We start from the raw sequence: 27,460 nt of genomic DNA on the forward strand, positions 1-27,460 counted from the left end.
AATTGATAAATCATGTGTTATCCCTCCCCCAGCAGCCACGTAGCACGACATGTGCAAAGAGTTTTACTGCTTGGCTGGCACTGCCAATGCTGATATCATGTCTGGCCTGTTACTAGCTGCTGTTGTGTTGCTGTCTGCATTCACTCAGCAAAAGTCACTGCGGTTTGCTTTGCAATTGAAGAAGAATTCAGACGCCTGATTGTGTCTTGTTTTAAACCAGAGGTTACGTGACTTCATTCCTTCAGTAGAAGGCACTTTCAGGTACCTGATCATTGACTGTTTATTTTCTGCCTCAGGTGTGTCAGATCTCAGTGCAGCCGCCGGTGAACGGAGAGCTCATCCTGAGGTTCCAGCAGCTGCAGTCTCGCCTTGCTACTCTAAAGATTGAAAACGAAGAGGTAGGATGATGCAGTAACAAATTCAAGTGACTATTCCGACACCACAGGTCTATGTGGGAGAGAGGGGAGGGGAGGGGAGATGTGGGGGTGTAGTTGTATCAAACTTGTCAAACCCACTCCCTGCTGCTCCAGGTGTGTTGTCTATCAGATGAGCAGCTCTTGCAATATGCTGCTAGTTGTTGGTTGCACGACACTCACAGATGTGTTGAGTATTAAAGCTACTAAAGAAAGTTAACTTTTTGCCAGAAGTCATCCAAGGTGAGACAGGGAATAGTTACTGATGATATATTTTTTTAACCTACCCCCGCTGCACACATACACACTCTGTATTTTATTCTTTATCATGCCCTGCAGGTAGCCATCAAACCCTTTCTGTGAAGCCGTCATTTTTTTTTTGTGCTCCCACCGGTAGAATTCACTCTTTTGCTTTTATTTGCAGAAAACCCGTCCTGCTCTGCTCTGTTTTGACATTGGAAGGTGCATCTCTGCTTCTCGGGCTGTGTTGTTTTAATGTTTCTGCAGCATGCTTGAGTAACCTTTTTTAAAAAAAAGAGAAAACAAAGGGCCAATAGGGAGGAGAAGCAGTGGCGGCTGCTGATTCACTGAGTGCAATCACGACTATCAGGCTGGCTCTTGTCTCACGTCTGACCTGCTTCCTCTCTGTGAGCTCTCACTGCCACCTGTCTTTATTCTCTCCCTCCACATCAGTGCATCTTCTTTCTTTTATTCTCCCACGGAGACACACACAGGAGCATGTCACTCAGCTCCCTCTGCAACCTCAGATTCCTTTTGATCATGCTGTTGAGTCTCGCGAAATTCACTGAAAAACACATCCACGGAAATGGACGATGATGGATATAGGATAGCAGTTTTTGGAGTTCATTCATTGTGCAAATACGGATACAATTGTCATAAACTGACAACAGTTAATAATTGGCTTGTTTTTCCATCGTGTCATAAGAAACCACAGGTGCACACAGTGGGAGTAGCTTTCCACACACACCTTGCCAAGGACTTCACTCTCCATCCAACAGCTCACCATATGATTTTAAAGATTGTGAATTATTGCCATTTTATTATAATTTTGATTGCCAAGCAGAACTGGAAAAAAAAAAATCAATAATTCAAATTAGTTAATTATTTTACATCATACTGTCAGTCTGTGTCCTTCTGGTGTCATCACAAATTAACACTGCCTGCAGTATTTAAGGTATTTCTGCAACTGCGCACGACGCACGTACACATGAGCCCGTGTGTATTTGAGAGTGTGTGTTTGTGTGTATGTGGGGGTCCGATGACAAGCCCTGGTTGCTCCATGTCCTTGTTTGCCTCCGCCTCTGAAGCGGATGTCCTGGTGGGTCAGAATTGGAGGGCGCTGCTGCCTTGTGTTAGGATCACCAGATGGCCTCTCTTCCCGGGCACAGCGCGCCAGATACATCCTTGAAAATGAACTTTCAAGGCATTGTGGAGATTTACAAGCAACGGCTGTCAAATGTACAGCAGAGAGAAAAGAGTCCCATCTATATCCGGCCAGGAAAAGCTGCAGGGCAGAGCTTAATAGAAGTACAGCTGTTTCCTCAAACCTCTCTGACTCCTGTGAAATGGCGAAAGAAAACATTGCTAAATAATTTACTCTGCATCAGTGGCGAGTGGGCTGCGACGTGGGGAGACTCTTACTAAGTTGTTTGGGTTAACACAGCCCTGCTGGGTGCCTCGGCTGCAGAAATTACAACCGAATCTTCTATCATTAAAAAAGGCTTAACGCTGGGAACGTCGTTCATTTCGGCTCCTCGGTCAGTCATCATGCTTCATCTCCTTTTCTCATTTAATAATGTGGCCTTTTAAAGCCAGAGCCCGCACAGACTGATTTTCCCCATCTGCTGTCTGTTCGTAATCTCACCGGACGCACAAAACCACTGAATGGTTGTTCTCAAGACATTTCACACTAAAACTCTCTATCTCAATCTAATGCAATCTCCTTCTCAGGCAGTGTTTGTTTTTTCCTCAGATAAATCTCAGGGAGGCACATCAAAGCCTGCAAGCTTGCTTGTGTGTGTGTGTGTGTATGTGTGCGTGTGTGTGCACGCTCATGGCAGGATGATCAGCAGATTACACATTCACTACAGGGTCTGTTGAAAGCTACGGACAGCAGTCTGTGTTTTGAGATATGTTGTGATAACTGTGGGCGATGTTGTACCGCTGCCCAGTGGAATAACATTGATTTGTAAGTGTGAAGAGTGGAATTATTTTGGATTTTGATAACACGGTCTCGTTGTCAGTCCTCTGAACGACAGCTGAATGACTGAGCTCCTTGTGTTGGTCCTAAAACTCACCTGGGTCTGGGTTCTTTGTTAAAAATAAACAAACTTAACTCAATCCCAGAGACTTTCCTCAGGTCTGTTGTGCAGCTGCAGAGACCGATGGGCGTTTCCACCAGGTCTCTCTGAAAGCCCTGTTGTAATTGAGCCCAGCAGTGAACACTGGTAACTATTGGTCCGCTGAATAATGGATAAACTCAACAGCTTTTTCACTGGAAGCGATTCTCTCGCGTGCATGGGTCCTGTCTTCACATGATGACAGCTGGGCCTCTCGCCTCCACGGGGGCCACCTGGAATGAGGCGGCCTGGGAACCTGGCGGAGGGAGCCCAAACACATTCAAAGCCTGATAATTATGACTGTATGTCAGTGATTTACCTTCTTTAGGGACCTGCTGTGGATAAAAGCTATAGTGCGGCGTGACAGAGCAAGAACTCTGCTCTATACTGCAGCCAGCAGGTTGTTTTTTTTTCATTCGAGTACAGAAACTCAATAAATCAAAATCACTCACTGTCTCAGGCTGAAGCTTTTGTGACGTTTTTGTGATTTGCAGAATCCCCCGTTTTCTTTTCCACGCTGTCATTATTAGCCGTGTTCAGACTCGCGGTGTGTTTTGATGAATGCCACTGTAACTGTATCCACATTGTGTCACCAGCAAACAGGGGTGTCAGCGCTGTGATCCATCACAGCCACACATGAAAGAGCTGAAGTCCATCGAGCTTTTCAGGTGGCCTTTGTTCTGTCTGGAAGGCCAGATGAGTCACAGGTCACAGAGTTTAAAGAAACAAACTGTAATCCACTGTTGTCTCCGTGTGTGTGTGTGTGTGTGTTTGTAACCCTAATGGCTACATCAGGCATTTTCTGTCATTAGTACTGAGGTCAGACTCGCTTAATGCTGGGGTCACTACTTTCAGGCAGGGGTCCTCCTGACCATTTTTTTTTTTTTTTTTTTTCTCTCTCTTTACCTCTTTTTTTGTTTTGGTAAAAAGGGTAGGCATAATAAGCCTAGGCTTCAGCCTACACCTTTTCGATCAGCACCCCTCATCACATGTACAGTAAGCACTTGTGTACATTTAGTAAATTTTACCTGTGGAGAAGGGGGGGGGGGGGGGGGGGGGGGGGGGGGGAATGCTGATGCTGATCGAATAAACTGAAACTGAAACCATTAAGAATAATTAGGACGGATTCCAGCTGCGCCTCACTCAAGGACTCATTGCCCTGTGGGGCTCCCACCTTTCCTTTTTACATTTAAAAGCACACACAGTTTAGCTGTGATGCACTAGCACCTCTCACTGCCCCCAGAGAGTTTCTCTTGAATGCAGAGCGGCATTTTGGTGGATTTTTCCTGGGAGGTGGTCGTCTGTGTTTTCTGCCTCAGCTGGGCCTCTCTCCCTCTGCAGATTTTTCACATCAGTGATTCATGCTCACGCTTGACAGTCGCTAAGCTCTTCCTCCTTGTCTGTCTGTCTCCTCTGTCTTTCTGCCATTGTTTTACTCCTTAAGCTGCATATGCCCTCAGTCAGTATGTCCCTATATTAATATTATGTCGGTAAACTGGGGAGTTGGTGTTGTCCCCTGACTAGCCTGTGGCTTTAATCAGTTTAATTAATGTCCTGATTCAATGTTACTGATCATATGTGCAATTATAGCAAGTAAAAGTAATTTGTGCTGCTCAAAATTGGGTCTTTTCAACTGTTTCTTTTTCATGCACTATGATGTAGTTGAGACTTAATTGTCCTAACGACAAATTTCTATCTAAATATTGTGATAAAATGAATGACAGCAACAATAATTGACCACTATGGTGTAGAAGACATTGTCGGCTGGTCATTGCGAACTCTTTGAGCCAGAATAAAACATGTCAACAACTCTTTGATACATTGCCTGAACTTTTCTACAGGCATTCATGCTTTTCAGAGGAAGAAGTCCATTGACTTTTCTGACCCCCCTCACTTTTCCTGTAGTGCCACTGTGAGGTTGAAGTGTTGGTACAGCAGCAGCTTTAATGCACCAACATACCATCACCTGGGTGTTCTGCAGACTTTTTAAAAAAAAAAAATCTTCTATACAACCAGTTTTGTACCTGCTCTGGTCTCTTAAACTTTTATGGAGCTGTTAAAAACTCATTTGCCCTCCCGTTTGTTTGTCACGGACTCTGTCGTCTGTTGTCATCGTATAGTCGACATGGTCATGCCCCGCAGCACTCGCACTGCTGGCTGAACATCTCTCTCGCTAAGTGGCAGTCCGTGCTCAGCCAAGTCCTGACATTTATAAGATCCAAGAGAAGCACTCGCATTGACAGGGACGAGGCGGTTATGGATATGAATCTTAAAAGCTTGCGACCGTTCACCTCCGCTCCCTCCTGAGTGCATGCAGATGGATTGCTTTGGCTCGGAGTCGTGTTCAGGAGGCCGGTGGATTTTTTTTTTCCGTCTTGTCAGAAAACACCAAGAGTTTTTAAAGTGTCGTGGGATGGAGAGTGCCGTTTTAAGGAGTGTGATGTTACAAGCTGCTGAGTATGCAGTGACGGAAACATTAAGAAGTGACATCCAGCTCTTAAGTAGGGAACTCTTTGCTCGGACAGACGACTCCTCCTCATCTTCCCCCTTTCTCCTTTGTGTCCCACAGATCAAAAAGACATCAGAGGCCACCCTGACCACCATCCAGGACATGGTGACCATTGAAGACTATGACGTGTCCGAGTGTTTCCACCACAGCCGGTCCACCGAGTCGGTCAAGTCCACGGTGTCCGAGACGTACCTCAGCAAACCTAGCATTGCTAAGAGGAGGGCCAACCAGCAGGAGACGGAGCAGTTCTACTTCATGGTGAGTGGTGGTTTAAAAAGAGAAGATCCTGGTGGAAACAAGTGAGCCAAACCAAAGAGAAAGGACTTCAGAGTGACTCCAGATAGATCTCTGATGTCTCTGTTTTTGCTTTCTAAACTTAGATGTTTTAAAAGAAATTTCTCTGTTTAATTGTTGCTAAAAAAAAATCTCTTAAGATGAAACTGAGAACATGAATTCAAAGCTTTTATCTGGACTTTAATGTGCCTAATCTGGGCATGTAAATTAGAACTAAAACTCTGAATCTCACGCACCAAGCCCCCTTTGATCAGCTGGCATGGCAGGGGGAGGGGGGGGGGTAGCTCTCCCCAAAATATTTCCATCTTGTAAGGCTAACCACGATCCTGTTCCAGTCTGAAGATGGACATGCTCTGATAAAGGCTTTAAAAAGACTCTCAGCATGTCCTTTGCCCTTGGCTGCCTTATCGTAGATTGCTGTCTTAAGAGCGGGCGCTCCGGCTGGCACTCGGGGCCACCGTGTAATTACTCTCAATTCTCCGCAGAAATTCCGGGAGTTTCTGGAGGGCAGTAATCTCATCTCCAAACTGCAGGCCAAACACGACTTGCTGAAGAGGACGCTCGGCGAAGGTACAGTCACGACCGTCCCTTCTTTACTTACCCTCCTGTTCTTGCCCTCACACCATGTGGAGCACACTTACTCTTGACTCGTACCTCTGAATGTCAAATTCACTCCCAACAATCGTCCGTGAGCAATACTGAGCACATTATTAACCCTAATCAGTGTCCTAAACAGCCAACTTAGATAAATTAGTATCCTTTTATTTTCATTGCTCCAGCCATTTCCGCCTCTCTCTGTGGCAAATTTCCCATTGTTTGCCTGCTTTTTCCTCCAGTCAGAGCTCCTAGATGGTAATCTGGGTTTTAGCCAGGCAAACCATGGCTGAGGGGGGATTGTGAACTTGTATTATCCGTCTTAGTGACTGATTTACTCCCCAACTTAATGGACTGCCGTGTATTAGAGGGGTGGCGGTCATTACGACGGCCTCTCCTTGTTCTACACTGGTGGGATCTCCTTGAGGCATCGGCGGCTAATCTACAGTCCACCCAAAGCGTATCTGTCAGTCAGTGCTGTAACCGGCCGTTCCTGGTGGTCTCAGTCAAACTGTCAGCGTAGTGACTAATGGAGCCGTGCGCTAATGAGGAAGAGAAAACTCTGCTGCTTCTACCACATGCTCCTTAATCATATTGTTGTCAATGAGCTGAGGCGCAGTGTGAGTCACACACACACACACACACATAGACAGGTCAGATCCTGTTCACTGGAACAGATGGCCACACAAACGAAAATACTCCTGTTCTCCAAAACCATTTAGAAGCTGCTCTCTTCTCATTCTTCCTTTGCTTGTCCAAACTTGTATCTCTGTGAATGACTATAATGATTAGTGCGTCAGTTGTAAACGGTACAGCCATGTGCCTGCTGGATGTTTGTTTATACTGTAACTGTAATGAAGCTAAAGTGTTGCCCGTGTGTGCACTGGTTTTGTTTGTGCTGCTCAAGAGGCCAGCGGTTGCGGACAGATGGCAACCTCCAAACGCTTCACTAGGCCCATGCACAATGCACTGCAGGGACCTCAAGAGACAGGTCCTGGCATGTCAACACATTTAACTTCCCCTCACATCTCTTCTCTTTTTCTCTCTGAACCCGCAGGCCACAGAGCTGACTACATGACCACAAGGTAAAGCACACACTTACTGCATATTTCAGACACACATCCAGTCCAGTACGTTTTTTTTTTTTTTTTGCCATCAGACTCTTGTTGCAGCTCATCAACACGAGGACACTTTGCCTCAGGTAGTCGCCGTATGAAATCCTCTGTGTCCATGAGCGCAGTGGAGTCTGTAGCTGGACACGGAAAAACAAAGTTCCCCGGAGAGCACCGAGCAGATGTGCACTTCTCCGTGTTTTTGAGCGATAATCAGAGGCTATGACGAGGAGAATATTTAACCTAAAAAAAAAAAAAGGCAATAGAGGAGAGGCGAAAGAATTTGCATGAAATTTAAATATTTTGGAGTCAAGTTGAAAGTGCAACAAAAAGAAACAATTGGGAACAGATGGATCAGTTGAATCCTCAGGTCCAAGTTTTGCATCTTTGAAAACACATCACATTCGTTTTTCAAGTTGAAGTTTTTTTTTATATGTTTTCCATCCAACAATGTCATTCAGTGTTACAGAAAACCAGAGATACATCTTTTTTGTATTTTCTCAAAAACACAGTACAGTACTTAAACATTTGATTAAAAATGTCGGGAGGAAAATGATTTGTAGATGAACTGAGAAGCTGATACACAAAAAGATGTAAAGCAACAGCAATGTTTTATTCATACTGCAGAGCTGTCAAAGAGTTTGTGTTGGCTTGATGAGATCTAATCTAAAACACTTTCAGGCCTTTCCAGCTGGATAGTTTTGCCATTAGGACTGAGAAGCAGAAGAGACCAAAGTCCTGAGCTCTTTTCATCCCGGTCCTACAGGTCACCAGGAGCCATATTGCGTTAAAGTCACGCACACATTCACACAAACTAAGAGAGGCAATCTCCCACAGGTCCTGTCATGAACTGGACACTGACACGTATGATGCTCCCAGCGGGGGTCTGATATTTTACAGCCTTGTGATATCTTGTGGAGAAAGAAAAGACTGGATTATAAAGAAAAGGTTAATTCAGCAGTGTCTGGAAATACTTCCATTCACCCGTCCATCATCTTGAGTCTGGCAGAGAATTTGATTTTAGAGATTAGTCGACCTCAACTTTATTCAAGTTCTTTTTTTTTTTGAAGAAGAAGAAGAAGAATAGGAGTGCAGTGCAGAGATGAACCGTTCTGAGTGCAGGGCTGCACTGTTTACTTATTCTAATGCATTCTTTGTATTCTAGACATCCCAATGGGCAGCTCAAAACCCACACTGGCACCCGGCGGGCTAGACCCCGCTCTGTTTTTAATGTTAGGTTATTTAATGGCAATTTGGAGTCATTTATCAAGGTACTTATTATCAGTCTGCCCGCCTGACATCGCTCCTCCTCCTTTCTATTTTCTGTCTTGCTCTGGCTTTCTGGTCATTTTGGTGGGTTCCCCCAAAAAGCATCTTAGCTTTGATTTATCTTTTAATAAACCAAGAAAAAAAAAAACAACAACAACATATTTGTGCTAAGATGGAATCTGGAAGCCTTCCTCATGAGTCAGTGAGCTCTCGCAGTCGGCGTCTGAGATGAAGGGAGGGTGGCACTGATACATTTGGAGGGCTGCAGGAGGAGAGCAGCAGCAGCAGCAGCAGCAGCAGCAGCAGCAGCAGCAGCAGCGGCGGTTTGGAGGGGATAAATGTTTGTCTCCGTCAGCTCAGCTCCCCTGACTCACTGCTGACCTGGCATCGCTGAGCCGCTCTGGCAGAGAGATATTCCCTCCGCCCTCTGCCAGAGTGAGAGCAGAGGCCAGTAAAAGCAGCAGAATAAATGGCAGCCAGGGGAGCGGATGCCAGACTGATAAGGCGAGCTGCTGCCTCCCTCCTTCAGCCTCTTCACTGCCTCTCACTGGTGGCCGTGTCCAGCTCCCACCTACCTGGTCCTGTCCGGTCCTTAACTGTTTTCTTGTGGGTTTGATGCCAGCACAGAGTGGAATGAGGGTGCGCTTTTGGTAAAAAAAAAAAGGCTTTGGTGGTCCTAATCTGGGTCTTGCTTTCTCTCTCTCTCTCTCTCTGTCTGTCTCTCTCTGGCTCTTGCGACATTTCTCTGTAGCCGCGGACGACGGAACTCACACGCTCGACATCAGGTAGACACCTTGAAGCATCTTGGGGGGGCCCATGCTGCTTGCCTGCGCTCATTTCCTCTATCTGTCCTGCCTTAACAACATCTTCACCCCATGTTGTGTTTTTGTCGTTGCCTAACAATCATCAACTGAATGACGTATGAGTGGACTCAAGACAGACCGAATTGAAGAAAATTTGGGCCAATCAAAATCCCTTCGAGATTTCGTGGGAACGTTGTGTATTTATATTGAACTGTGTTTGGAAATTCTCGGCATGAACCTCTTCCAACATGAAAATTGAGTTTGTCTGGTACAAAGCAGTCACCCCTCCAGTCTCGCATATCCAGAGAGATAAAATTACATAATCCTGCTGCACCCAGACCTGTGCCTCAGCCCTCGCAGCTAACGATAGATAGTCGATTTTGGCATGGTTGCTTGTGTTTGGACTCGTGCGCTTATACCCCCGAGGGCTGTAAACAGATCCACTGTATCATTAAAGGCACGTACTGAGTCACTGTCCAGCGCTGAGCCACAGGAGCAGCTGGCGCCGAGGCAGAACAAGAGCACAGGGGCAGGTCTGTGTGCGTGAGAGGAATGTGTTTTCTGTGAAGGAGACTGTGCTGCTCCCTCTCATCTGCCCTCACCTCATCTCATTCTGCACCCAGCTCCGTATCGAGTGTGTGGCTCTTTAGATAAGCTCTCGTTAATTTAAACACAGGGTGCACTTGATTGCCAGTGCAGCAAGGCCAAGTATATTTAGCAGCACTGGAGGCCAATTGAAATCTGTTGGACAACATGTTTGCATGCGCCTGTTTGCGCTTGTTTTTGTTGCGACTCTATTATTATTATTATTATTATTATTTTACACTTTGTGATATTTCATAAGCATTGCAGGAGACCAGACATGAATAGCTAAATATCTGGTGAAGTCAACTCGGTCTGTCTTGGTCAACTTTCAACAAATTAACCCTCACTTTGTATTTTAACCTCCAGGCTTACACTGTGTGCATGTTTGTATACTTTTACAGCACATTGACTAGTTGCCCGACCGATTCATTTGCATAGAATCAACACACACTGGATGATGATGACAGAGTGGCCTCAGTCTGTATGTTTGCAGATATGCAAAAAGTAATTTGTAGAGCAGTAAACTGCCGTTATAAAATTCACATGTATATTTGTATTTTTTTAATACACAAATGTTTTGTTTGATGCTCATCTTTATGAATAGTGATTTGAATTTTCGTTATCACAAGTAAGAAATGTTGAGCAAATGTTAAATGTCACATTTCTCCTCTGGGTTATTGGTATTCCCTGTGTGTGTTTATAAATCCAGAATGGGTCGGGCTCTAGCTCTTGTACTTGTAACAAAAGGGCAAACTGTACATGATCTGACATTTGGGTGTTTTTGTTTACTCTGCCTTCCAAGGACTCTGGACAAGCTATCCCCCGTGTGGTGGAAAGCTGTATTCGCTACATAAACTTGTATGGTGAGTTGGTTATTATAGTAGAATGAGCAGCAGAGCATTATGTCACTTCAATCATGAATTGTGATGCACTATATTTATATCTGATACGATGAATGAACCAAACTCCTGCACTTCTTGGTCTGTCTTAATATCCAGGCGTTGATCTTTTGGGGCGTGGACGTTTATTTTATTGTTTTCATGTTGGGGTTTGAGTTTGTTCCACTTCAGTCGCAGTCATGGGAAAATGCAGATTCCATCCTGTTTACAGCGGTTTCCACCCAACTTTGCAGCTGTAATGTACCGTGAGACAGACAGATAGCTCTGAGGACTAGAATACAGGTCTTAAACCAGATCAGAGACGTCAATCAGAAAGAAAGTTAAAACTCCAGGCATTTAACACGTATACCAAATGAGATCTTGTGAGCGTTTGTAGGTCTATGTCCTGTATCTCAGTGAGCAGCCAGCTGTTAATCCAAAACGAGGCAAACAGCAGACTAATTATGTTCCTCCTGACCTTTGACTTCTCCCCCTTAGTAGCAAAGTCCTAATCCCAGCTGGGAGAACCTTTAGTAAAACTTGATTGCAGTCTCCCTGACTCATTAATTATCCTTAATTAGAAAAGTGAAGGGTCTTAAAGAACAGGATGTGTCGGACCAAAGGAGCTTTTCCAGCTTCTATTTTTTTCCAGCTTCTTCTGAAACTTCTTCCGTCTCTGTGCAGGCCTCCAACATCAAGGAATATTCCGTGTATCTGGATCCCAGCTGGAAGTCAACGACATCAAGAATTCATTTGAGAGAGGTACAAGAAGCTTGTTAAACGCATTACAGCTGGATATTATCACCTAATCAAATATGACATAGTTGTTTTTGTTATTAATTAGGTAGATTTCACACTGAGTCATTGTTTGAAAGTGTTAATGACCTGCGGACCTGTTGTGTGTCGTAGGAAACGACCCCCTGACGGATGATGAGAACAATCATGACATCAATTCAGTGGCCGGCGTTCTCAAACTTTACTTCCGGGGCCTGGAGAACCCTCTCTTCCCCAAAGAGAGGTTCAATGATCTGCTCTCCTGCATCAGTAAGAACACACATCTATTGTGCTCCGTCTTTGTTGTTGATTATGAGACATAATAACATTGCGTTTTTCCGTTAAAATCATTTACCTACAAGTTTTTTATTTATTTTGTTAAATCGGTTCACCCCGGTCACATAGAAAGTGGATCCTCACTGTCAAACTAACTCACACAGCTTACTTCACTTGTGAAAATACATTTCCCAAAACTTTGTCTGATGTTTTTTTTTTTTTTTTTTTTTAAACAAAATTTTTGAAATCATCCATCAAAATTAAGCTCCTCACGCAGCTCTTTCATCAGCAGAATGGCTCCGGTTTCTTGTTTTGACACTGTGTGCGAGCACGGCTCTGTGGTATCACTCTGTGGTATTCGGCTGAGTGCTGAGGGGATATTATCTGTCATAAGTGGCACAAAGCTGGTCATGCTTACGGGACGGTGGAGGAATGTTAAATGTCCACAGAACTGAGCAGCGTTTGAGAACCAGAGCTGAATCCACACAGAGGTCCTCACAAGAACAGTCGTTATTGTCATGTCACTGGGTCAGATCACAGATCAGTCAGCTCTTTGTGTGGCTTTAAGACATGACAGGGAGCGGGCAGGGGGGTTGCTTTTGCCTCTGTTAAAGAACAATGAACATACACAAAAAAGAACAAGAGTCACATGGACACAACGTGTGGTGTAATGCCTTCTGTGGCTTCGTGCGTGTGTGTGCTGGTGCTGGTGAGTGTGCGAAGTGTGTCTGTGTTTGTGTCCTGGGCGTACTTTAACACATTTGTGCAGGATGAGTGATGGGGATTCCCTGTTTACATTCCCCAGCTCAACATGCCAATGATTGCAGTGTGGGCCGAACGCCCAGCAGGCTCCATATTAAAAACCCTCTGCTTATTTCATACGGAGCAGCTCAGACCAGCAAAGAGATCATCTTTCCCTGCGAGCTCTTTCAGTCGACCGTGATTTGCACAATCATGCACCATGTTTTTCTACACAGATGTGCTTACATGTGTGTGTTTCTAGATTGGGTGTAAGTTTTCATTGGAGTAAAATCTTCCTACTGAAGTCCCAAGGAGCCTCCCCAGAATCCCAGTTAGTTATTCATGAAAAATGAATTACATCACAAAGTATCCCAGAAGCCCTAAATCCCAGATGGCACAGGGCGGCTGGAGGGTGGCAGGACTATTTTTAGCAGCCAACGCAGCCCCAGATCAGCTAAATAAATTTTAAAAAAAAGGCTGCCGCAAGTGCCACAGCAGAGCAAATGTGACAGGAGTGAAAGACATCAAGGTTGGCACCTCAAGCATTTTGATATGAGAAAGAGTTATACTGGTTGGCCTCTGTATAACATCAACATCTGGTGGTGATGTTTGTTTCAAAGCAGATACTCTCTTTTAGGAAATCTCCTCTCAGTCATGCAAGGCAGGAAAAAATAAGTAAAGGACTAAAGAAGAAACGAGATTTGGACAAAACAAAGCAGGAAAAAGTAGTTGTCATCCTTGTTGTCAGACACTAACTGCTGACTTCCTTCTCCTCTTTCTCTTCCTCTGTGGTGTCAGCAGGCGAACACAAGCTGAGGTGAAGGTCAATGCTAGAGTTAATAGAGCCTCTACACACACACACACACACACACACACACACACACACGCACATATACACACTTTACATAACACTGCTCTTTGCCGTTTCCCCAGAGACACACATAAGTAATTGACTAAGCTTCAATTTGCTCCTGTATTCTTATCTTGGGACTTGGTGTGGTTATAATCAATATCTGAACAAGTGTTTTTTCATCTACAGCCTTGCAAGGTATTAATATGATCTATGAAGTGTATGGACAAACATGGACTCTGGATTCCTACCTTTTACCTGAATTAATCTAACAGTATTTGCTTGTAATGCAGCATTTTCCTTTTTAACCTCCTTCTCCCTGTCATTTGTTTTCCTACTCTAGGAATAGAAAACCTGTATGACAGAGCGCTGTACATCCGTAAGATCCTCCTCACCATTCCCAGATCAGTCCTCATCGTCATGCGCTACCTCTTTGCCTTCCTCAATCAGTAAGTTAATCAACATTAAGCTGTAAATCCATCCTACTGTCTATTTTACAAGGGCTGCCCTTTGTTAATTGAATAATACTGTCCCCAATGTTATTTTCATTTGTCTTGATCTCTTTATCTTCTTCTCTCTGTCCAGTTTGTCCCAGTACAGCGACGAGAACATGATGGACCCGTACAACCTGGCCATATGCTTCGGCCCCACGCTCATGCCCACGCCAGACAGCCAGGACCAGGTGTCCTGCCAGGCCCACGTCAACGAGATCATCAAGACCATCATCATCCACCACGAGACCATCTTCCCTGATGCCAAAGAACTGGACGGGCCCATTTATGAGAAGTGCATGGCTGGAGGAGACTATTGGTGAGGAATCCGGAAAAAAAATACACTTTTTCTTTTTCAGATTGTGTCTGAGTTTCTTACACAGAAGAGGATACACCACTGAGATCTGCCACTGACAATGACCAGCGAAGGCACCGCGCCACCTGGTCACTGGTGTCGGAGGGGTCAAGTTGTAGGTTAACCAGGATTAAGAGCTGATCGCTTAAGGGGATAGTTCACCCAAAATTCAAATTTCACTCATTATCTACTCCCCCTCATGTCGACTAAGGGCTGGGAGAAGTTTCAGAGTCCTCCGTGCCTTCTCTGATCGGGGGGGTCCGCGCAGCAGTATTTGTCCATATAATGGTTGTGAATGGTGCTCACTTTTCTTTGTCCAAAAAGACACACCAAAAAACAGTCTATATTTTAAGCTTGTTTGTAGCGGAAGCTCCCAGTGTCTCAGTTCACTGCTCTTCCGGCGGAACAATTTTTCATGTCGAGGCTTCAATACAAGAGGGACATTACAGACGAGCAGCATGGAGGTATTTGGATGTTTTTTTGGTGTGTCTTTTTGGACGAAGAAAAGTGAGCACCATTCACAACCATTATATGGACAAATACTGCTGCGCGGACCCCCCCGTAACTCAGAGAAGGCACGGAGGACTCTGAAAATTCTCCCAGCCCTTAGTCCACATTGAGGGTGAGTAGATAATGAGTGAAATTTGAATTTTGGGTGAACTATCCCTTTAATGCAGCTACACTGGTTTTCCCCATTCAGTTTTTTTTATTGACTCACTCAAGATGCAAGTTTGTCTGCACTCTCTATAGCGCTACAGCTGTGTCAGTAGTATGTCATTGGAGTTGATGTGAGTAATTACACGCGCCAATTAGGTGTCTGTGGTTCAGGAACATGACAAGGTAGAGCTCGTCTCAGGGCTGACTTTACATGGTGGCCCCTGCTTTCTAAGTGAGACAGACTGAAACAATCACTTTAATTACCACCATCATCATCACAGCAGGAGGAGAAAAAAAAAGAAAGAGGTCACCTGGCAGGGTGGAGGATGATTAGGTGGATTGCAGCACGCACTGAAGTCAGACGGATCAAACCTGGGGCTCTTTGCCAGCTCCACATCTGTGAGCTCGGCTTACCACTTGTTTCTTCCTCTCGTTATCTGTCCCTGTCGCTCCTTTTTTTTTTTCTTCGCCCCTCACATCACCACAGACTGACAAAGATTTATCCCAGGCTCCAGCTAATCACCTGTCTGAGCACGACTGCGTCTCCCCCGGGGGGGGAGGCTCACACGAAGCCCCCGGGGGAGATTTGTTGCCTCTGCTACCTCGCTTTTATTGCAGAAGAGGAGGTGGCTAGTGACATGTTAGCATGGGAGGAGACACACTCACTTCCTGGCAGGGGTAATCTGTGGAGATGTGTGTGTGTGTGTGTGTGTGTGTGTGTGTGTGTGTGTGTGTGTGTGTGTGTGTACTGCATGTGTGTGTGTGTGTCTCTGGTATTACTGCCAGCTCTCTCAGCACGATGCCAGAAGAAGACCATTTAGAAAAAAGAGGCCCAACCACAGATAGAGGAGCTAAGCCTCTCACAGAATACAGATAGTGACCGCTGTGTGAACTTCCTCTAGGTTGTATTATTTGTAAAGACTTCCCTGCACTGTCATCTTGACTGGAATGAGATTTGAGGAGAAACTGAATTTATGTGTCTTCTGACCAGAGTCTTTTTTTTTTAGAAATTAAGTTAAAAAAAAGACATGAACCTACACAACAGGAAGGAAAAATCAGTGCTCTGGTGGTCTGTTTTCAAACAGTGCTTTACCCCCCCCCCCCTGACCCTTCACCCCTGTCGTGGCTGTGACCCTGATGATTTGCATTGTGTCTCCACAGTGAAAGCCCCTACAGTGAGCATGGGACCCTGGAGGAGGTAGAAAATGAGGGAGGGACAGAGACACACACCAGTGAGGACGGTGAGTGCCTGTACAAACATGCACGCACGCACACACACACACACACACACACACACACACACACACACACACACACACACGAGAATTACACAAATACTTATTATTAGTAGTAGAAATATGCCACATGTAAAAACACATAACATAAAACGCTGTACCATCTTGTTCTACATACTTTGCCGTACCTCGATCCTGTGCGTTGCGAGGGTTAACCCCAGCTGCTAATCCTGCCTTTCAGCCTGTTAAATGCAGTAACCTTGAAGGGCAAGGGAACTGGGCTCTGAGTGACGGACAGACATTCATATTCTAATGCTGGTTTTCCCTCGGGGCTTTGGGACATCGCTACGTCCCCATTTACAAATTTCCATGGTGGTCTGCTCTGCACCTACCCGACCCTGTAGGAAAAGAGAGGTTTATAGCCTTGGGTTGAAATCAATTCCCTTGATATTTGTGTTTTGTTTTGTTTTCATTACCCTGAGAAAAATCTGTTTTAGTGATTTGTGAAAGAATAGCGACTGTATGGTGTGTGTCAAGAGTGTCAGGTTTTAATGGCTTTTCAAAAAATTATACGGTCTGTGTTTTCTCTGCGTTTAACTACATTTCCATGTGTCCAAAAGAAATATGGAGATATAAAAAACAACAACTGCAGGCTCATGTGGTCACTGAAGGGAATCACAGATTCGTTTCAGACCTGGGTGGGAAACGCTCGAGCTGTATGATCATACATGTGGTCCTTTGTCTGAATGAAATGGACACCGGTCCGTGTGGTCCAAATCAAATAATGACCGAGTTTGCTGAAACCAAAATATCAGACAGAATCAGGCGTTGCTGTTTAACTTCCAGCGCAAAAAGACAATACAGGCTCCGCTCATTAAACAGTGATAAACATCACTGACAGGGCTGTCCAGATGTAGATGACGTGAGCAAAAGAAAGAATCCACCTATAGTTGAGCCAAGTCTTCATATCTTACCTTGGTAACAGGCTTCCCTAAACCTGTTTCCATGGTGACAACAACTGCCCCAATCCTGTCTCCTTTTCACACCCAGAGACCGATGATTTTTTCGGGGCTCCCCGTCATCATTCGTCATCCGTCTCCATAGACACAGTTTGGAAATGTGCTCCATCTCCTCCTCCTCCTCCTCCTCCTCCTCCCGTTACATCAGCTGTTAATCACTCTGCTGCTTCCAAATTAAAGTCGTCACATGGACGTCCTCTGTAACTGCAGAGGACGTCTCGATCAGACGGAGGAAAGTTCTGCATGGGAGGATTCCCGCTGTAAAAAAAAAAACAGATGTCAGCTCTCAGTTCTTTGAGTAATTAATGGAAGATTATGTTTTCCAGAAATCCCACGCTACCATGATTTTGTTCCAAAAGCTTTCTCTGAGCAGACTGGGGAGGATGTCCGCACCGGCTGAGTCCCTCCCTGTGGAGCCTTGTCAAGTTATTGTCACCAGTTATTTTTAAATCCCCGTGACCTCATTTGGATTTCAGACACAAAAGCAAACTTCTTTTCCTGTTTAGTTACCAGCACTCTCCTCTGCAGACTGAAGTGGGGATATATATTTTTTTATTCTCTCCTCACTCCTCAATGTTCATTTGCCCTCAAAGGGAGAGACAGGGAGAGGGAGAGGGAGCTAAAAATCATTCCACATGCTGGTCTAAGTAGCTGCCCGGAAATCTCATCGTCTCAACAGCATGGCCCCCTGGAGTGTGTCACAGCTCATTTGCTCAGATGGGTGATCTAGACGGGCCAGATTTGCACATACACACACAGACACACACACACACACACACTATGATCGTTGCTTTAATCAGGTGTTAGACATATGTGTGGGAGCCTGATTATCACGATGAAAATAACATCTTGTTAAAAGCCTTTTCCCACTTTGTGCCTCTCAGGTATTACCATTATATCTGAGTCATAGAGCTAATCATCCAATTTTCTGAAAATATGTGCACCTGGTGATCTTGGTTGGACATTTGATATCACCTACTCAAATGTATTTTAAGGATACTCAAAGATTTTATCAAACTTATGGATGAAAAACAATTTTTAAGCTTTCAGGTTCATGTTTTCCCTCAACTTCTCAAACAACGATGGTTGATGAATAGGAGGGTGAAGGTGGCCCAGTTAGTTGTATTAGTACATGCTGATTTTTCTGTATAACATGATGTTTTAATATTTTGCACTAAATTATGAAAGACGACTACCGAACTAGGATAAAAAAAATCTTTCTTAAAGTGCAGGAATCCAAAATCCAAATGGTTAGAGGTCTCTTCTTGCTTTCTGGACAAACCTTCAGAATAAGGATGAGTGTTACTGCATGACCCTCTGGTATATTTTTCAGAAAATCAGATGCTAAGCTCTGTGACTTGAATGTAATAACATTCGAGAGGCAGAGGAGCTGCAGCCTGGCTTTATAAAACCTCTAACATACATTACACCACCTACATATGTATCAGAGCAGTCGGTCACACCCACACAAGGTTGTCCTCACCTCTGATTTTAAAGTAACAATAATATTATTAGTGAATGAAAGTCACAAACCTGGGCTGTACTCAGACCAGATGTATTTAGTCTCAGGGCTCACGCACATGACCGTGGCTGTCATGCAGGGAGATAAACTGTCGGTTTTTCAGAGTGGCACTTCTCGCAAACCGTCAATACATTGATGTTCTATCTGCTGGTAAATTCTCTACAAGGTCGGAGGTCAACTAACTGGCACATTGATTATATATCACTTTTCAGGAGTACAGCAGGATGTCCTTGTTGTCAAGTGCCCCAGCAGGCGTACTGTACTGTATGTATTGCTATTAAAGAGCAGTCTGCTTTATTGTACTGGGAGGCTGAAACACTGGGTTCCTACGCAAGTATGGAAAGTATGGAAAAGTATGGAATTTGATTTTATACTTTTCCAGGTCTTTTCAAGGCTATTGTACCAAGCTACAATCTCCTGGAAATTATTTGGTGACATAATGGCAAATTCAAAATAATGAAAACAAAAGATTAAAGCAGAAGTAAGCGATCCGGTTGTTTTGGCTAACTTGTTGTCAGCCGATGGAGTTAGCAGTCCCCGCCCTCATCCCTACGTCACCACATTCACGCGCATCCCTTGGCTGCACACACAGAGTGGACCGCCCCTTTATGCCGTTCTCTCTCCTCATTGGATAAAGGTTGTAGGATACAAGGAAAGTTTTCTCCTCTGCTTACAGCAGAGCAGAGTGACTGACAGACCCGTGTTTCGGACCAAACACTCTATATAAGTGATCGGAAGTCGGAAGATATAACTATTTAAGACTTATATTAATACAAACATTACGCTTACTTCTGCTTTAATTGCATACTTTATTTACATGATACACATCTAAGTACTCATATGTCACAAATTATTAGCTTTTTTTACCGAGAAGTCTGGTAATTAGGGTCTGGAAAAAGCCCAGCATGGAGTCTCCTCCGTTCGTGGCAGCAAGCACCAAGGATTAATGTTTGTCTTTAAAGAAAAATGTAGATGTAGAAAAAAATGACACCCTCCTCCGCTGATGTATTGATCCTACCCATATCTCATAACAGCCTTATTCTCCCCTATTTCTATGAATCTGGATGTAGAGCAACATCCACCCCAACTCCGCTCCACTGGCTTGTGTAAGACATCTGACAGTTCGTATCTCTTACACCACAGGCCTCCAGCTCTAACGGTGCAGCATTTCTTTAACTCCAGTCACAATGTGAGAGTGTACGTGTGTGTGTGCACAACCTCGGGTGGTTGAGTCTGAAGCGATTCTCAGTTATAATTGCACAACATGACAGAGGGAATCCTTTACCGCAGTGAGATCTGAGTTTATAACCCGCTGCTTTCAGCCCCAGCCACGTCACTGCAGTGCTGCCGCGCGTGTGTGTCTTCAGCAGAGATGTTGGGCAAACATTTATAGACCTAAAGGAGGATGGATGGATAGGTTGAAGTGAGAGAAAGAGATGGAGAAAATAAAGAGATGAAGAGAAATCCCCCTTGACTGATAAGGGTGCCGTCAACTTTATTAACAGCCTTGTCCGCTGCAGTGCAGCCCAATTAATTCAGACAGTAAATTCCTGCTTGTCACATTTCATTGGAGCCACGTTACATCCACCCTGTCAATCCTGACAAGCCAGTGACGCAAGGAAGCTGTGGACCTAAAGGTTGAGGGAGAAAGAAAAAATAGAATAAAAATAGATGAGGTTGAAAAGGACAGTGAGAGAAATGAAGAAACCTTCGCTCTGCTCCGAATCCCGGCAGTATTTCCTCTCTCACGTGGCCTCTCGGCTCATTTGGGAATTACTTCCCCTGTGAAAGATATATCATGATGGCTTTTTACAACCCATACAAGCTTCAGCCATTTACTCTTAGCTGGCAGTGTTGATATAGAGGGACTGCGTGAGGGTGAGGCTACATCTGTCCAGGGACCCTCACCCCCCCCCCCCCACACCCGTCTGACTTAAAGTGAGAAAGTGAGATGGGAGGAGGGCAGGAGGAGTGAGGGAGGAATAAAGAAGCTATTTTTAGACCTGTGTTGCTGTAGTGCATGCATATTGGCTTGGAGACTTGTACCTTTTGGAATAGGAGAGTCGACTGAGGCTGTTGTTGAAACCACAGATGTTTTCTTTAACATAAAGCTGACATAGCGGGTAAATATATTGTGACAATTAGTAGCTGCTCATCGTATCTCTAATTAGTATTGTTTAGAATAACATCCTGGTTTTCAACATGTTAACTGATCCCATGTCAGTGATCCTGGGCTCTTTGTACAGTTATTGAGTGGTGATCAACCCAATCTAAGGATCCATGCAGTGACTGACATGCCCCTGAGTCATATAGATCTCCTCTCATCAGCTGCTATAAATATCCTGCTAAAGCTCCTCGGGGCTCTCTGTGGCCCTGGCCTGGTGTTGTAGAGCTGGGTTACTATTGACTACAACTGAAATAACCAACTGGCTTAGCACACTTTGAACTCCATGTGCCCAAAGTGTGCATCCACGTGTGCAGACACGCCAATATTACAATGTCCCGCATCAGAGCCAGAATTTGTTTTTAAGTGCATGTATTGTATTGTATCATCAAGACTGAGGTTTTTGTTTTCATAAAGCTGCACCACTTAAAGTCAATCATTAAAAATGTCTGTCTGTCTCTCTTCTTGATGTCTTTGCCCCTGTCTGACATTCCTGACCTGTCCGATCCTCTCTCTCTCTCTCTCTCTGCTGACAGAGGGGGACCCCATCGAAGCCATCGCCAAGTTTGACTATGTTGGACGCTCTTCCAGAGAGTTGTCCTTCAAGAAGGGGGCGTCCCTGCTGCTCTACCAGAGAGCTTCTGAAGACTGGTGGGAGGGACGGCACAATGGCATCGACGGCCTGGTGCCACACCAATACATCGTGGTCCAAGACATGTGAGTGCTTTTAATATGAATATACTGAATATAATCCATGCAGACATATCTTATATTAGAATTGAAGAGTTGAAGAGAGTGAAGTTGTATATGAGGTGTGTTTTTCTCTTGTGCAGAGTCTGAATGCACAGTGAATACTAACCAGCCAGTTTACCTCTGGTGACCTGAGCTCTCACTGAGGGCTGTTTTAGAGGAATAGTTAAACATTGGTGAAAGGTGTTTATTCACTGTCTTGCTAAAGGATGACGCCGCCACATTACTGTTCACTAAATGCGGAGGTACAACTAACAGCTGATGAGCTAAGCATAGTTTAGCTGCTCTCTGCCTACAATCAGCTCCAAAGTTCACAATTAACATGTAATTGTTTAATCAGGACAAAGTGTAAAAACAACAGTTGGTTGTTTCACTGGGAGTTGTGAACCCGAACTGTGAAGGCTCTCTGCCTTTTCCTTTAAGGTTTAGCAAATACATAAATATACAATACAATACAAATAAAATCAATATAAATTACACCGTTACCAGATTGCCGCTGCGCTGAAGCAAAAAGGAAAAAAAAGTAGAAGTAGTGCACTGAGGAAATCTTACTTTTCTTCTCTCTTACATAATTACTTTTCCTCGGGCAGCCCAACCAGTGCCAGCTCCACTCAGAGTGTTAGAGTTTGTGGTTTAAAGAATAATCCTCCAGGTCTCCCCCACCCACTTGTCCTTGTTGACTTTGCTGCAGAAGAGGCCAGTGGGCATCAGTTGGCTGCAGGGTCATGTGTGTGTGGAGGACCTTCAGCCTTGTTTACCCTGCCCACCACTGTCGTCCCCCCGCTCAGCCCCCATCTCCAGGGTCCTTAACCGGCCCTTCTGTCTCTGTTTCTGACTCTCAACACTAACAAGCGTACTCTCTGCCATGGCGACCGTTGGTGCCTAATGGACTAGATTCAGTGGGAACAAAATCACTCCAATCACTTAGTAGCCGGCCGACAAATTGTCCATTTTGAATGCCTTCCTCTCTTTCCTCCTTCTCCTCCTTCCTCTTTTGTTGTCCCGTCACTGTGCCTCTATCAATAATTCACCGGGGGGTAGTGGGGGGGGGGTGTCTTCTTAGTTAATGAAAGAGCAGTGGAATTTACAGCTGTACAGTTTGTCCAGGAGTAGTAGTAACACGCTGCTCTCTACTTAAACAGCAGGCTGAGGAGTGTAAAAAAAAGGCACACAAGGTTGTGATCTTCACTTGTCCTATAAAAGAGTCCAGAATGAGTCACGTCTGAGAGAGCACTTCAGCACAGGATGCGTCCTCTCAAGTCTCCACTGTCAGGGTGTTTGAACTATCTTATGCCTTGTCTGTAAATTTAGTTTACTGCCGTCTCTCCTCTGGAGAGGCTGTGTGTCTGTGTGCGTCCATGTGGATAAACGAGTGCATCCACTGTGGTTTATATCGGCTAATTCACATGATAACGGGCAGCAGTGAGGCTCAGTAGCTCTGCCACCTGACAGACGCCAACTGTACCCAGTATCCAGTCACACACACACCTCACTGAAACCCATACAGCTGGCCTGTGTGTGTGTGTGTGTGTGTGTGTGTGTGTGTGTGTGTGTGTGTGTGTGTCAACACCACAGTGCATCACCAGAATACTGAGAAGCCCTGAAATATGAATCATCCGACTCTCTGGACCTTAGGGGAGAGGGGGAGACATGCTGACACGCGGAAAACTGATATGAAACGCTGTCATCAAAGAATAGCGCAAATATGAAAGATCGACTGATTTGCTGATTATTTTCTTTTTTTTTCTTCTTTCTCTCTGAATCGGTTTGTCTGTCACTTCCTCTTGCTCTTTCTATGTCTCAATGTCACTCCATCTCTGTGTCCCAGAGATGACAACTTCTCTGACACTCTGAGTCAGAAGGCTGACAGCGAGGCCAGCAGCGGCCACGCTGGAGAGGATAAATGCTCGGGGAAAGACATCAGCTCGCCCACTGACACCCGGATCTCTGAGGCCTACATCACCAGGTTGGTTTTCAAACTGGTATAAATAACTGCTGTATATTGAACTGCAACATTTAAGCCACCATTTATTGATTCCTTCATTCCTTGCATTATAAAACATCTGGAGTGCTGTAGATCTGTCCTCAATATCCAAAGGTAAGTACGGTACGTCACATTAGTAGACAAGAAATACCACAGATTTCACTGTACCTCAAACTTGCGGTATGAAAACGACATATTAAGGGTTTCTTATTCTAAAATACAAAAACACACATTCTAATAAGCTCGCAGCTGTGTTGATTAATATCAGTCCTCCTCATACAGTAACCAGAACACATCTTAAAGTTCACATCAGCTTTATCTAATGAGTCAGTCGATCCAAAACACACAACAGTCCAGCTGCATGTCTGCGACGTCAGCGCTGCAGCATCCAAGATGCATAATGAGCTTCAGGTGTGAATACGGCCACACACTCAGATACTTGTAGAACGGATAAACGTGTCATAGAGAGACCAACACACACACTTAGAGATGACATGTTGCTGAAACTAACGCTTAACGCTTTCCGCTTTTTGCATCATTGGAAACTCATAGAGTTGGTGTTTGGTATTATGAACAGCATCCTGAAGGAAGCAGGAAATAGATGAACACTGTACACCCAGTCCTCAGTGTTATCATACGCTGCCTCCTCCTGTCATCCTCTATCTTCAGCCCACCTCTCTCAGCCCTGCTGCCAAAAGAGCAATACACTTCTCCCACTTTATTTTATTCCCACTGCCCACTGCCCAGACAGTTCACAATGTAAAGTATGAAGTATTAAATGCCCATTTCACATTGGTGCTTAGTCATCAGCACAACACACACGCACACACACAGGGAGGACACACACATATCCGATCACACCTCAGTCTTTTTGGCAGCGTCCGCTGGTTGCGTGCCAGTATTTTGTCTCTTGCTTCTCTTCAGTGCTACATTTCTGCCGGTGGAGTAAGCGACCTTGAAACGTCTGTTGCTGGCTCTTGCCAAACGCATGAACAAACGCTATTTTATTCAGAGCCATACTCACTCCCCTCTACTCCACTGTTGAAATGTTGATGATTCATACTAGAGGCGATATTTACACCACTGCAGGTATTTGTATGCAGAATAAGAACATGGCTCAATCAATCTTTTTTTTTTTTTCTTCACAACAGCCTTAATGAAGCTCCTCTAACATCCCAAAGCCACTCTCTATCTGTCACCAGCTCCCAGGTGACCCCCACCCCCCCCCTCCCAACCCTCACTCACTCACTTCCCTGCTCTTCCATTCAGACAATCCTCATACGCCTTGAATCATTTATATCCTTGGCTTTATTTAGATTCTTTCCTCTCCTGGCGTTTTCAATCAACAGCACCCTCACCAGACGAACCTCTGTAGGAGTTTTGGCACCACAATCATGGCAAATCCATAAACAAGACAGTTACATTAGAGTCTGTTTCATCGCACCAAGTATCACAGTTGGTCCGCTTTCTGCTTTGATGCAGAGGAACTCAGGGCATGTCTTGTGATTTATATTATTATTAGCCGAGGCCATAATAAACAAAGGGTGAGCTGTCAGTGTGGTGACAGCTTGCAGAGTAAGTTGCAATGCCTGTTGTAGTACACTCTGTCCCAAAGGGGGACTGGTGTTGTGAATGTAGACTGCGCCCCCTGCAGGCTCGAAGCGGTTCCTGCACTTGTTTACTCTTTCAGATTTCTCACTGCAGTCTGAAAAATATATATATTTTTCTCTCATCAGGCACCGAGCCTGCACCACTCCACCACCCAGTCTTTTCAAATGACTTATCTAACATTAGTATCCATTAGTGCCGTCAAGAAGTTTTTCATGATCATTAGCTAATATTTTTTGAGGAATTTTCTCAATATTCATATCCACAGTGTTTTGCGGTGTGTGTATGTGTGTGTGTTAGCAGGTTTGGGTTTCAGAGTGTTACATAAGCACAATGAGTTTTTTAACTAATGTGGATGAGTAGTTTCCTGTGATGAAAACAGCAGGTTTGGGGAGATACCTCAGCAGCAGCGGCGGCGCTACAGGAAAATCTGCAATTACGTTCTCTCACAGTTCTTCATATCTGTACTCATTATTGCTTTTTATTTAGCAGAGTGATGATGGTGCCTGTATATCGTAATGATAATGGCTGAGACAGCGTTCATTAAGCAGATGTAAACTCCCAAATGAGGCCATTTGCTTCTGAGAAGTGATTAAAGGATGAGTAATTCACTGCTTGTTCATCATCACAAAGGCGCAGTAACACAGACAGAAGAGTCATTAAAACAGTTCACCTGACACGTATCACCTTTCAGGTGGTATTGATGTAATATTTCATTTTTTTGCCACTCCGGAAAATGTTTAACAAATATGAAACTTCCCTCTTTTTTCCAAGTCATAAATATCAAGCAATATACTAGATTATGAAATTGTCAAGATTAAATTCTAATTCTTTGCCAGCAGACATGCTCAGATATCTTCTTAAGCCATCCTGCTGCTACACTCATGATAGTGATGATAACGTCTTTGATTAAACATTACAGCTCTGACTAGAGCTCATAAATATGCAGAGCAGAGCAGAGCGTATTGGAGCCATACAGAGGAGGATGTGCTGCTCTATTGGCCTTTTATGGAGCCATAGCCCTGCTTTCAGCTCTCAGAGACGTCATGTACGGCTCAGCAGGGATGAATCTTTGACGATGAAGAAGTGTGTGTCTGATCTGACATGTGTCCATGCGTACTCAGCTGTGTTGCACACACAGTGTTTTCTGATGGGAGTGTTAAATTAGGTGTGTTTGTGTGTGTGTGTGTTTGTGAGGAGGTCCAGGTTCAGACAGAGGACAGCCCATTCTGCTGAAGCAGCTGTACCTTCTCCCAGGGAGCCTGTTTTGGTTGCTGTGACGAGCCACAGGCTTCCCTCCTGTGGCCGACGTCCAGGTCCACTCTACCTGCTCTCCAAATGAGTTTATGGGATGCACTGACATCAGGGTTTCTCTCATAGAACTGATTTTGCAACATAACTGATGATGCAATCTACAAGTTTTAAATATATTTACTTATATTGAGTATATTCAAACAAAAGCTTAAATTCTTGAATATATAGTTTATCCAAAAACAAGGAAAGCATTTCGGTGAATAGGAGAAAGCAGAGAAAGCAACTGGAATGAATGGTTGCAAGGTGGTTGCGATTTTCTGTTCAATAAATACATAATGTTTTGTTGTCTTTCTATCCCAGTAGGCACAAGAAAAGATCAGAGCCACCGTCTCGCCGGCCCCCTGCCCGCCCCAGTGACGTCCACTGCATGGTGCACGCCTCGCAGCAGGGTCATGGTGGTCACGGTGGCACTCCGGAGATGGGCTCCCCGGTCCTGGGCCACTTCAGCCCGCGGGACATGCTGCGGAGTCGCAACCACCTGCCCATGGACAGCCCCGAGCGGCGCCGTCGAACCGGCCACGGCAGCCTGACCAACATCAGCCGCCACGAGTCGCTGAAGAAGATGGAAAGCCCCCCGATCCGCCGCTCCACCTCCTCGGGCCAGTACACGGGCTTCACCGACGCCCACCACCACCATCACCACCACCACCACAGCGGCAAGCCCCTGGACCCGGAGAGCATCGCACAGGTCAGCGCGGGACGAGCGGCGACCCGACCGCAGCTCCCTCCACCATCAAAGCCCTGCCCCGCCCTGTAAAAACATAGTCAGTCCCTGTCTTCTGCTTCCTCTGGCTGCAACCGTGTCTGTGTGCTAAATACACGCAAAAGACTGGCTTCTCAGGCAGACAGCAGGGAGCATAGCCTGACGTTGGGACTCATCACCATAAATTTACTGTAGTCTTG

The 27,460-nt window shown here is 44.9% G+C and overlaps 1 protein-coding gene across 5 annotated transcripts in view; it reads left to right on the forward strand.

Annotated features, from left to right (window-relative positions):
* Positions 1–27,460, forward strand: part of srgap1a (SLIT-ROBO Rho GTPase activating protein 1a) — a 78,150-nt gene that overhangs the window by 47,268 nt on the left and 3,422 nt on the right. For 2 of the 5 annotated variants that reach the window (XM_083973823.1, XM_083973825.1), the window contains exons 8-21: positions 297–398; positions 5,343–5,540; positions 6,062–6,146; positions 7,228–7,255; positions 8,448–8,553; positions 10,742–10,802; positions 11,502–11,579; positions 11,727–11,861; positions 13,802–13,907; positions 14,044–14,268; positions 16,123–16,202; positions 21,438–21,618; positions 23,480–23,617; positions 26,858–27,245. In XM_083973823.1, the coding sequence (XP_083829949.1) occupies positions 297–398; positions 5,343–5,540; positions 6,062–6,146; positions 7,228–7,255; positions 8,448–8,553; positions 10,742–10,802; positions 11,502–11,579; positions 11,727–11,861; positions 13,802–13,907; positions 14,044–14,268; positions 16,123–16,202; positions 21,438–21,618; positions 23,480–23,617; positions 26,858–27,245 (1,911 nt within the window). Of the gene's footprint in view, positions 1–296; positions 399–5,342; positions 5,541–6,061; positions 6,147–7,227; positions 7,256–8,447; positions 8,554–9,302; positions 9,337–10,741; positions 10,803–11,501; positions 11,580–11,726; positions 11,862–13,801; positions 13,908–14,043; positions 14,269–16,122; positions 16,203–21,437; positions 21,619–23,479; positions 23,618–26,857; positions 27,322–27,460 lie in introns of all 5 variants that reach the window. The other 3 variants (XM_083973826.1, XM_083973827.1, XM_083973824.1) reach the window with 3 other exon arrangements.

The sequence above is a fragment of the Trachurus trachurus genome (genome assembly GCF_905171665.1).
Source record: "Trachurus trachurus genome assembly, chromosome: 6".
NCBI classification, from domain to species: domain Eukaryota; kingdom Metazoa; phylum Chordata; class Actinopteri; order Carangiformes; family Carangidae; genus Trachurus; species Trachurus trachurus.